This window comes from Diplotaxodon limnothrissa, linkage group LG22, assembly GCF_057381915.1.
Source record: "Diplotaxodon limnothrissa isolate DT_005_m linkage group LG22, D_limnothrissa_male_GT1.1, whole genome shotgun sequence".
NCBI classification, from domain to species: Eukaryota; Metazoa; Chordata; class Actinopteri; order Cichliformes; family Cichlidae; genus Diplotaxodon; species Diplotaxodon limnothrissa.
In genome coordinates, this window is record NC_140616.1 from 1,230,066 (window position 1) to 1,242,747 (window position 12,682).

At 42.9% G+C, this 12,682-nt stretch overlaps 2 protein-coding genes across 2 annotated transcripts; both read left to right on the top strand.

Annotated features, from left to right (window-relative positions):
- Positions 1 to 88: 88 nt before the first annotated feature.
- On the top strand, positions 89 to 2,006 carry LOC146609080 (uncharacterized). Its single transcript, XM_085346906.1, has 2 exons — positions 89 to 201; positions 296 to 2,006. Exons 1-2 carry the CDS (start codon positions 89 to 91, stop codon positions 2,004 to 2,006), a joined length of 1,824 nt encoding a protein of 607 aa, XP_085203032.1.
- Positions 2,007 to 8,544: 6,538 nt separating this feature from the next.
- Positions 8,545 to 11,731, top strand: LOC146609081 (uncharacterized). The gene is made up of 5 exons (XM_085346881.1): positions 8,545 to 8,657; positions 8,752 to 9,161; positions 9,267 to 9,844; positions 9,968 to 10,778; positions 11,028 to 11,731. Exons 1-5 carry the CDS (start codon positions 8,545 to 8,547, stop codon positions 11,729 to 11,731), a joined length of 2,616 nt encoding a protein of 871 aa, XP_085203007.1.
- The last annotated feature ends 951 nt before the right edge of the window (positions 11,732 to 12,682 follow it).

The following is a 12,682-nucleotide window of genomic DNA, read 5'->3' on the forward strand; positions in this document are numbered from 1 at the left end:
TAGGAACTTTTTTATATTATGAGTTTTAGATCTCAAACTTCTTTTCAAGATAACTTTAGAAAGCTTAATTAAGGCAATTGTAGGAATAATGCTTTCTTTAAATCATAATAACCACAGTGAATTTTTATTTTCAGAGACAGGAGCAGAAAAACAGCATCACCATGATCGCAAAGATGTTTGTCATCGTTCTTCTTGTTATTGGTAGGAAAAAATTTGATTTGTCAAAGAATTTCCTATTCATAAAGATGTGGTTAATGTGATGAAATATGAAAATGATGTAAGATTCTCTACACAGCCTGCTGCAACGCAGCGACAACAACCACATCTGCAGCGACAACAACCACATCTGCAGCGACAACAACCACATCTGCAGCGACAACAACCACAGCTGCAGCAACAACAACCACAGCTGCACCAACAACAACCACAAGTGCTGCGACAACAACCAAAACTGCTCCAACAACAACCACAACTGCTGCGACAACAACCACAGCTGCTCCAACAACAACCACAACTGCTGCCACAACAACCAAAACTGCTCCAACAACAACCACAACTGCTGCAACAACAACCACAGCTGCTCCAACAACAACCACAACTGCTGCGACAACAACCACAGCTGCTCCAACAACAACCACAACTGCTGCGACAACAACCACAGCTGTTCCAACAACAACCACAGCTGCCCTGACAACAACCACATCTGCAGCGACAACAACCACAGCTGTTCCAACAACAACCACAACTGCTGCGACAACAACCACAGCTGCTCCAACAACAACCACAACTGCTGCGACAACAACCACAGCTGCTCCAACAACAACCACAACTGCTGCGACAACAACCACAGCTGCTCCAACAACAACCACAACTGCTGCGACAACAACCACAGCTACTCCAACAACAACCACAACTGCTGCGACAACAACCACAGCTGCTCCAACAACAACCACAACTGCTGCGACAACAACCACAGCTGTTCCAACAACAACCACAACTGCAGCGACAACAACCACAGCTGCTCCAACAACAACCACAACTGCTGCGACAACAACCACAGCTACTCCAACAACAACCACAACTGTTCCAACAACAACCACAACTGCTGCGACAACAACCACAGCTACTCCAACAACAACCACAACTGCTGCGACAACAACCACAGCTGCTTCAACAACAACCACATCTGTACCGACAACAACTACAGCTGCTCCAACAACAACCACAACTGCAGCGACAACAACCACAGCTGCTCCAACAACAACCACGGCTGCAGGGACAACAACCACAGCTGCTCCAACAACCACAGTTGCAGCGACAACAACCACATCTGCAGTGACAACAACCACAGCTGTTCCAACAACAACCACAACTGCAGCGACAACAACCACAGCTGTTCCAACAACAATCACAACTGCAGCGACAACAACCACAGCTGCTCCAACAACAATCACAACTGCAGCGACAACAACCACAGCTGCTCCAACAACAATCACAACTGCAGCAACAACAACCACAGCTGCTCCAACAACAATCACAACTGCAGCGGCAACAACTACAGCTGTTCCAACAACAATCACAACTGCAGCGACAACAACCACAGCTGCTCCAACAACAACCACAACTGCAGCAACAACAACCACAGCTGCTCCAACAACAACCACAACTGCAGCAACAACAACCACAGCTGCTCCAACAACAATCACAACTGCAGCGACAACAACTACAGCTGTTCCGACAATAACCACAACTGCCGCGACAACAACTGCAGCTGCTTCAACAACAACCACAACAGCAGCAACAACAACAACAACACCAGCAACAACAACCACAACTGTCGCGACAACAACTACAGCTGCTTCAACAACCATAACTGCAGCGACAGCAACAACCACCTCCTCTGCTATTCTCAACAACATCAGCTTCCTTACAGTAGTTCTGGCTCTGTCGTCACATGTACTCAGATCATGTTTTTAACATTTCTTAAGTTCACATCCTCCAAATGAAGCAACAAACTGAAGTACCTGTGACGATTTGAAATGTTTAAGTAACCAAATGTTTAATCATATATTTATTCTTATTTATTGTGGTTTTATTTATTTATTTATATCTATCAGAGAAAAGTTGTTAAATGTTTTCCTGATGTTTGTGTGTTCCAAACTTGTGTGATCAGAGGACTGATATTAAAAATATAGTGATGTCTACAATCTCAACACTGAGCTTATCATAAATAAAGTCTTTTTGCACTGATTAATAAGTGTCTCCTGACTTTTTAAAGATGAGAATAATTTCTCATAATAATCATTTCTCTACAATAGTCAGTGTTAATACTGAGTTATATTCAGCTTTGTTTATATTTCTGCAAATCACAATAGTTATTTCATCATGTTTCCTGTTGTAAATTAAAGACCCTGCAGTATTTGGAAGATGAGATGAGACGAGATGAGATGCCTTTATTAGTCCCACGAGTGGGAAATTTCAACCTTGAAGCAGAGTCGATTATGAGCTCCCGAAGCTCCTTCTGTGGGGCGAATGCCGCTGGATCCATAATCTGGCGGGTCAATACTGTCACGGCAAATGGGATGAGCCGTGTGGAGAAAAATAAAGGAGGATCCAATTGTAGGCACTCGTGGAGGTGCGAAGGACGTTTATTGTAAAAAATAAAACACAAGTGGAAAACGGCAAACGGAACTAAAGATAATCTGAACTGGGAAAACTAAACTACTAGACATGAACACGAACATGGAGGAGGTTGAGCAGAGGCATATGACGGTAGACAGCAGGGAGAACACGTGGATGAAACACGGTAGATTCACAGACAGACCAGCGACTACAACATAAGAAGACATGATTTAAATACACACAGAAGAACACAAGGAGATTACACACAGGTGGGGAACACAGCTGGAAGTAATTGACGAGATGAGACATGGGAGGCAAAACTGAATACGCTCACATAAAACACGGACCTTCACAATAAAACAGGAAACAGGAAATAACAACACAAAGACGCAGACTAGACACTGAACTAAACATGCAGAAAAATGAGGGCATCGAAACTGAACCTAAGAACTGACCCCTCAACCAGAATGACCTGAAACATAGAATTCTAATAATAATCAACAAAGCACAACAAGAGAATCAGAAAATAATCCATAATACAAAATCAAACCAAAACATCTCAAAATACTGTGTCAAAACTGACCCAGAACCATGACAATTAGTATCCACTCCAGCATCCATTCAGTCTTTATATATGGATTTAATAACGGCTGTTCTAGTGTGTGAGGTGTGTTCACAATGTCACACAGACAATACAAGGCTCAACATGACGACCTGTCCTGAAGATTAAAGTCACGTAAGGTAGAGTTCATTTGAAAAGTAAAATAAATTAAAGCTGCCAGCAGTGATGATGGGGAACTTGCACATCAGCGCACGTTGAAGTGTGCTGCAGTTGAAGTAGGCTGGTGGTCACTTCCTGTCCCGGGAAGACATCGTCTGATATGTCATGTAGTTGTGTGTCCTTTGAAATCCACAACAGAAATCTCACGTACATCGCCTGTTGCTTATTTAATGCTACCAGCAAAGAATCAAGACTTTTCATGAAAACTGAAAAGCTCTGAGCATTAACATCAAGAAGTCACCAAAGATCATGCTACTCCAATTCAGTCTCTAGCAGTTCATTAGAATACAAGGTTTGACTATAGTGAAAACACCACCAAAATTACACTTGACCCAAACATTGACTTGTTGTTGGGTTTACGGCAGCGAGGTCAAACTCATTTTACATCTCCAAACACACTCACCTCATTTTGAGTCTATGTGGGCCAGACCAGTGAAACTCTCCTTTCTGTTAGTGCACAGAAGTTTGACAACACATTTTATCCCTGAGATATCTTAAATAACAAATGAAACAACAACCAGCAGCGAGCAGCAGGGACAATATCCCCGCCTATCCTGGGTAACGCACCTGCCCCCAAGATCCTACGTGTATGTTGCTATGTCAAGAGATGTAATGGCTATAGCGTAATTAAAAAGGAGCAACAAATGGCCGCACAGCACAGCCAGCTAAGATAAAATCAGATAGAAAAGATAGATCTTTATTGTCACTGTTACAACAACAATGAAAGGCAGTTTGGCATCTCTCCATTAGCAGTATGTAGATTCTTTACATTAAAATTACTTTAGAATAAAAGATAAAAGACACACAGCTATATACATTTGTATACAAGTTATATATGCTGTAAGGTGCCATATAAAGGCACCCCCCCCCCCCCCCCCCCCCCCAAGACCCTGCCTGTGTGAATAATGTGTTGTCACAGGAAGCCTCGAGAGGAGAAGGCATGGGATGGCCAGGAGGTAGAGGACTACCCTCAGAAAGAGAGCGCTAGTAAGCACCCCTATTTCCTAAATCCTACCACAGGGAGAGTGGAGCACTCCCTGGCTACCTGTTGGACTTCCCAAGACTACACACAGATCCCAGGCTGGTGTAAGTTTGAGATAAGTCACTGCAAACATCCACCCAAACTGTATCAACTGCACGCCATCCTCCCTCACCCCCTTGTGGCCCAACGGGCACTCAGGAGCCCCAGAGACAGACCGGACATCTCGATGTGGGTCAAGACGTGTTATTATTTGTGTTGTAGATGCCTCAGTTGAAGATCTAGGGACTTTTTCCAGTTCATAATGTACATACGTGTGTGTTGTGATATTAGTTTTGTTGTGTTGTTGCCTAACAGAATCTCCATTTTCCTACATCATGTTGTATCACAACATAGAAATGCATCATCACAGAACTGAAGGTCACACAGGACAGGTTTTCGTGTGACGTGTTGTCTCCTGTTTGACGGATATGTGGCATTCCTCAGTGAAGGCTCAACCATCTCAAGTACATGCTGGGAAATGCTTTAAGCTGTTTTTGGACCTCAGTACAGAAACAATGAATGTTAATTCTCAACATCTGTTAACGCACAGGAGACTAAACTATGAGGTGTGGCTGCAAGTTTATGCAACTAGAAGCAGCTTCAATAACCACACCTCTTATGACTGATTGTGCGACAGAGAAAGGCCGGGATCAAACCTGCTCAGCTATATTTTATAAACTGCTGTGTGTGCTGCTGTTCATATGCATATCTCCAAAGAACTAAAAGAAAATCCATGTGTTGGAATAACTTCAGAATAAATGAATGAACAAATCTGCATCAATTAATTTCCAGAGTTGCACCAGATCAGCAAGATTCATAAAACAAGTTCAACAAAGCAGAAATATGTTGTGTATATATATATATATATATAAATCCCTGACCTGTGTTACAGTATAAGACACTTACTGGGCATCTGTGGTACTATTATTTTAACTGTGTTGATAATATGTGGTTTATTGCAGCTGCACTTTTTTTACTCTTTATCATGCTGCTGTTACAGAAAAAAATAAACCCTCGTGCGATCAATGAAGGATGTGTATATCTAAAGTCTTTACAAATAAACTATTTACATAAAGTGACTGATTCACACTGGTGTTGTTTTAGGCTCAAAGAAATAAAAGTTTACACCTTTAAAGACTGTAAGCATCCTTTACTCTCACTTTTTGATACCTGTGTATATTTGAAGATTTGAAGGTGCAAAAGATGAACCCAGTCAGGTCTGAAAAGTGAACATAATGCTGAAATGCATTAAACCTGCATTTTTAATCATGGCCAGCGGTACTCGGTGGCTATATTCAATTTATTACAGCACAAGTGTGTAAGTGTCTTTTAGTCGGGTCTCACCTTGTGTCTCTGATAACTGATGAATGACTTCCTGCATTAAGTGTTGCAAGAAGAAAATGAAAGCAAGCTCCCAACTCGCAAGAATGCCTTTAATCAGAATCAGAATCAGAATCAGAATACTTTATTGATCCCTGGGGGAAATTATTTTTTGTTACAGTGCTCCATTTTAAACCAACATTAAGACAAGACAGACAATACGCTAACTAAGAATAGTACAATATATACATATATATACATACATACATACATAAGTCACTTATAAATAAATAGTTGGAAAAGAAACATGTGTAGTTGTAGCAGCAAACAGTGTGTTAAGTGGATGCGTTGTACAGGGAGATGGCCACAGGCAGGAATGATTTCCTGTGTCGTTCAGTGGTGCTTTTCGGTAATCTCAGTCTCTCACTGAACGAGCTCCTGTGACTGACCAACATGTCATGGAGTGGGTGGGAGGTGTTATCCAACATTGTCTTTATCTTGGACAGCATCCGCCTCTCCGACACCACCTTGAGGGAGTCCAGCTCCATCCCCACAACATTGCTGGCCTTACGGATCAGTTTATTAAGTCTGTTGGCATCTGCGACCCTCAGCCTGCTCCCCCAGCATGCAACAGCATAGAGGATCGCACTGGCCACAACAGACTCATAGAAAATCCTCAGCATTTTCTGGCAGATGTTGAAGGACCTCAGTCGCCTCAAAAAATAGAGACGACTCTGGCCCTTCCTGTAAAGTGCTGTGGTGTTTTTAGCCCAGTCCAGTTTATTGTCAATGTGTACTCCAAGGTATTTATAGTCCTCCACAATGTCAACACTGACCCCCTGGATTGAAACAGGGGTCAAGTGTTTCCTGGTCTTCCTGAAGTCCACGATCAGTTCCTTGGTCTTTGCCACGTTGAGCTGCAGATGATTCTGCTCACACCACGTGACAAAGGAGTCGACCACAGCCCGGTACTCTGTCTCATCATCCCTGCTGATGCATCCAACCACCGCAGAGTCATCAGAAAACTTCTGAAGATGGAGGTCTCTGTGCAGTGGCTGAAGTCTGTGGTGTAGAGGGTGAAGAGGAAGGGGGAGAGGACAGTCCCCTGTGGTGCCCCTGTGTTGCTGATCACCTTGTCAGACACACACTGTGGGAGACGTACATATTGTGGTCTTCCTGTCAGGTAATCAACAATCCAGGACACCAGAGAAGCATCCACCTGCATCGCTGCTAACTTATCACCCAGGAGGGTCGGCCTGATGGTGTTGAAAGCACTGGAAAAGTCAAAAAACATGACCCTCACAGTGCTCGCCGGCTGGTCCAGATGGGTGTAGACACGATTGAGCAGGTAGATGATGGCGTCCTCTGTTCCGAGACGAGGCTGATAAGCGAACTGAAGGGGATCCAGATGTGGTCTTACTATGGGTCGCAGCTGGTCCAGGATGAGCCTTTCCAGGGTCTTCATGATGTTAAAACTGACTTCTTATTTCCATTGATGAAAACTTCTTCATTTCAAGTAAATGAACCAGTAATATTTAGAATGTGTGTAAAAGAAAAGACAAAAAAGAGAGAAATCAGAGTTATTTTGATGTGGACGCTGACTGCCCACCGAGCACCACCAACCTGTAAATGTTGATTCTCCGTCTAAATCTAGTCAGCCAGTTGTGAGATTTAGTTAATCCAAAACTAATCACCGAATATTTGTTTTCTTCTGTCAGATTTTATTATCCAAAATGGTCATCTTTTATGGACCACATAGAGTCCTAATGTAGCCATAAAGATACAATCACATAAATGTAGTCATAGTCACACAGAGAAAATGTCGAAGCTCACGTCAAAACATGTCACAAATATGTGTGTGTGTGTGTGTGTGTGTCTGTGTGTGTGTAAGTGCTAAAATTAAAGTGATGACTGTTTCAGGAGGACAATAGGAGAGAGATGCAGGTAAATAAAAGTTTAGTGCACACACCTTAAACCATGACGATAACTACCATTACTCCACCTGCACATATTTGTCCTCAGGTTCATGTTGGCTGATTATAAAAAGAGGAGATGAAGTCAGAGAACATCACTTTCTTTCACTGCAGTGGACGACTTACAAGCAAAGAAATACTATGTAAGTAACCCTAATATTAAATATATATCTGACATCTACATGTGAATTTAAGATGAATTGATAGATTTATTTCTGGAAATGATCTTTTGGCAACATATGGTGTAATTTAGGCAGCAATTTGTTGTGTTGGGTTGTGTTTATCTTAAAGTTCTGAAGGTTTTTTTAATGCTTCTGTTTTTGTTTTGTTTTTTGCTATTACCCTTGATAAATAATATATGACACATTCACACACACACACAGGTAGATAGATAGATAGATAGATAGATAGATAGATAGATAGATAGATAGATAGATAGATAGATAGATAGATAGATAGATAGATAGATAGATAGATAGATTGATTTAATGGGTGAGTGATTATATGTCAATATTGGAGTTGATTAACACTATAAACATGAAGTGGTGACTTTTGCTCTGATTTACAGTCAGGAACAATGAGGTCATGATAGTCAGAGCCTTTCCTTCATGATTTCTTAATTTCTTCTTGTTGCTTTTGCTTCAAACTACATGTGTACAAGCACCTCGTTGAGAGATGTGGACTATCACAAAGACAGTACTATAGAAAAAAAATCTATATTTTAAATTATGTAATTGAATAGGAACTTTTTTATATTATGGGTTTTAGATCTCAAACTTCTTTTCAAGATAACTTTAGAAAGCTTAATTAAGGCAATTGTAGGAATAATGCTTTCTTTAAATCATAATAACCACAGTGAATTTTTATTTTCAGAGACAGGAGCAGAAAAACAGCATCACCATGATCGCAAAGATGTTTGTCATCGTTCTTCTTGTTATTGGTAGGAAAAAATTTGATTTGTCAAAGAATTTCCTATTCATAAAGATGTGGTTAATGTGATGAAATATGAAAATGATGTAAGATTCTCTACACAGCCTGCTGCAACGCAGCGACAACAACCACATCTGCAGCGACAACAACCACAGCTGCAGCAACAACAACCACAGCTGCAGCAACAACAACCACATCTGCAGCGACAACAACCACAGCTGCACCAACAACAACCACAACTGCTGCGACAACAACCAAAACTGCTCCAACAACAACCACAACTGCTGCGACAACAACCACAGCTGCTCCAACAACTACAGCTGCTCCAACAACAACCACAACTGCTGCGACAACAACCACAGCTGCTCCAACAACAACCACAACTGCTGCAACAACAACCACAGCTGTTCCAACAACAACCACAGCTGCAGCGACAACAACTACAGCTGCTCCAACAACAACCACAACTGCACCGACAACAACTACAGCTGCGACAACAACAACCACAGCTGCTCCAACAACAACTACAGTTGCAGCGACAACAACTACAGCTGCACCGACAACAAGTACAGCTGCGACAACAACAACCACAGCTGCTCCAACAACAACTACAGTTGCAGCGACAACAACTACAGCTGTTCCAACAACAAACACAGCTGCTCCAACAACAACCACAGCTGCACCAACAACAAACACAGCTGCTCCAACAACAACCACAGCTGCACCAACAACAACCACAGCTGCTCCAACAACAACCACAGCTGCAGGGACAACAACCACAGCTGCTCCAACAACAACCACAGTTGTAGCGACAACAACCACATCTGCTCGAACAACAACTACAGCTGCTCCAACAACAACCACAGTTGCAGCGACAACAACCACATCTGCAGTGACAACAACCACAGCTGTTCCAACAACAACCACAACTGCAGCGACAACAACCACAGCTGTTCAAACAACCACAGCTGTTCCAACAACAATCACAACTGCAGTGACAACAACCACAGCTGTTCCAACAACAACCACATCTGCAGCGACAACAACCACAGCTGCAGCAACAACAACCACAGCTGCAGCAACAACAACCACATCTGCAGTGACAACAACCACAGCTGTTCCAACAACAACCACATCTGCAGCGACAACAACCACAGCTGCAGCAACAACAACCACAGCTGCAGCAACAACAACCACATCTGCAGCGACAACAACCACAGCTGCACCAACAACAACCACAACTGCTGCGACAACAACCAAAACTGCTCCAACAACAACCACAACTGCTGCGACAACAACCACAGCTGCTCCAACAACTACAGCTGCTCCAACAACAACCACAACTGCTGCGACAACAACCACAGCTGCTCCAACAACAACCACAACTGCTGCAACAACAACCACAGCTGTTCCAACAACAACCACAGCTGCAGCGACAACAACTACAGCTGCTCCAACAACAACCACAACTGCACCGACAACAACTACAGCTGCGACAACAACAACCACAGCTGCTCCAACAACAACTACAGTTGCAGCGACAACAACTACAGCTGCACCGACAACAAGTACAGCTGCGACAACAACAACCACAGCTGCTCCAACAACAACTACAGTTGCAGCGACAACAACTACAGCTGTTCCAACAACAAACACAGCTGCTCCAACAACAACCACAGCTGCACCAACAACAACCACAGCTGCTCCAACAACAACCACAGCTGCAGGGACAACAACCACAGCTGCTCCAACAACAACCACAGTTGTAGCGACAACAACCACATCTGCTCGAACAACAACTACAGCTGCTCCAACAACAACCACAGTTGCAGCGACAACAACCACATCTGCAGTGACAACAACCACAGCTGCTCCAACAACAACCACAACTGCAGCGACAACAACCACAGCTGCTCCAACAACAACCACAACTGCTGCGACAACAACCACAGCTGCTCCAACAACAACCACATCTGCAGCGACAACAACCACAACTGCAGCGACAACAACCACATCTGCAGCGACAACAACCACAACTGCAGCGACAACAACCACAGCTGCAGCGACAACAACTACAGCTGCTCCAACAACAACCACAGCTGCACCGACAACAACTACAGCTGTTCCAACAACAACTACAGCTGTTCCAACAACAACCACAGCTGCAGCAAAAACAACCACAGCTGCTCCAACAACAACCACAACTGCACCGACAACAACTACAGCTGCGACAACAACAACCACAGCTGCTCCAACAACAACTACAGTTGCAGCGACAACAACTACAGCTGTTCCAACAACAACCACAGCTGCTCCAATAACAACCACATCTGCTCCAACAACAACCACAGCTGTTCCAACGACAACCACAACTGCACCGACAACAACTACAGCTGCGACAACAACAACCACAGCTGCTCCAATAACAACCACATCTGCTCCAACAACAACCACAGCTGCTCCAACAACAACCACAGCTGCACCGACAACAACTACAGCTGCGACAACAACAACCACAACTGCAGCGACAACAACCACAGCTGCACCGACAACAACTACAGCTGCACCAACAACAACCACAGCTGCTCCAACAACAACCACAGCTGCAGGGACAACAACCACAGCTGCTCCAACAACAACCACAGTTGTAGCGACAACAACCACATCTGCAGTGACAACAACCACAGCTGTTCCAACAACAACCACAACTGCAGCGACAACAACCACAGCTGCTCCAACAACCACAGCTGTTCCAACAACAACCACAACTGCAGCGACAACAACCACAGCTGTTCCAACAACAACCACAACTGCAGCGACAACAACCACAGCTGCTCCAACAACCACAGCTGTTCCAACAACAATCACAACTGCAGCAACAACAACCACAGCTGTTCCAACAACAACCAAAACTGCAGCGACAACAACTACAGCTGCTTCAACAACCATAACTGCAGCGACAGCAACAACCACCTCCTCTGCTATTCTCAACAACATCAGCTTCCTTACAGTAGTTCTGGCTCTGTCGTCACATGTACTCAGATCATGTTTTTAACATTTCTTAAGTTCACATCCTCCAAATGAAGCAACAAACTGAAGTACCTGTGACGATTTGAAATGTTTAAGTAACCAAATGTTTAATCATATATTTATTCTTATTTATTATGGTTTTATTTATTTATATCTATCAGAGAGAAGTTGTTAAATGTTTTCCTGATGTTTGTGTGTTCCAAACTTGTGTGATCAGAGGACTGATATTAAAAATATAGTGATGTCTACAATCTCAACACTGAGCTTATCATAAATAAAGTCTTTTTGCACTGATTAATAAGTGTCTCCTGACTTTTTAAAGATGAGAATAATTTCTCATAATAATCATTTCTCTACAATAGTCAGTGTTAATACTGAGTTATATTCAGCTTTGTTTATATTGCTGCAAATCACAATAGTTATTTCATCATGTTTCCTGTTGTAAATTAAAGACCCTGCAGTATTTGGAAGATGAGATGAGACGAGATGAGATGCCTTTATTAGTCCCACGAGTGGGAAATTTCATGTTAAGGCTGCCGACCATTTGCACGCAATGGCGGCGCCATCATACCCTCTGACCATACATACATTGCACGAAAACATCACATGGGGAAGACAGGTCAGAGAGGTATAATAATGGAAAATGCACAACATGAGGAAAGCTAAGGAGAAAAAAAATAACACCACCCAGAAAAAGACAAAACAGGTAAACACAAACTGTGGGAGAAAATTGAGTGACATGCTGCAGTGGTATATAAACACACAGAGACAAAAAAGAGTAGATAAGGATAAAAATGAGTGATTCTGATAATCCAGAGTATATGACTGTGGTTTTATGGGGTCTGATATCTCCTTGTAATGTAAACAATCAACTCAAATATCCAATTTGATTATTAAACTTGACAGTGGTAATCTAACACAACTAACAGTTGACACTCACATACAGCTGCTTTTACAACCACAGAGGTGCAGAAGAATGTGATGTAAGCAGAAACTTTGCGTCTC

What these genes read in the sequence shown, in the direction of transcription:
- LOC146609080 (XM_085346906.1), top strand. Translation starts at nt 89, where the DNA reads ATGCTTTCTTTAAATCATAATAACCACAGTGAATTTTTATTTTCAGAG. An exon ending in CATCGTTCTTCTTGTTATTG is followed by an intron (nt 202 to 295) that starts GTAGGAAAAAAT and finishes TTCTCTACACAG; the next exon opens with CCTGCTGCAACGCAGCGACA.
- LOC146609081 (XM_085346881.1), top strand. Translation starts at nt 8,545, where the DNA reads ATGCTTTCTTTAAATCATAATAACCACAGTGAATTTTTATTTTCAGAG. An exon ending in CAACAACAACCACAGCTGCT is followed by an intron (nt 9,162 to 9,266) that starts CCAACAACAACT and finishes ACTACAGTTGCA; the next exon opens with GCGACAACAACTACAGCTGT. An exon ending in GCTGCAGCAACAACAACCAC is followed by an intron (nt 9,845 to 9,967) that starts ATCTGCAGCGAC and finishes TCCAACAACTAC; the next exon opens with AGCTGCTCCAACAACAACCA.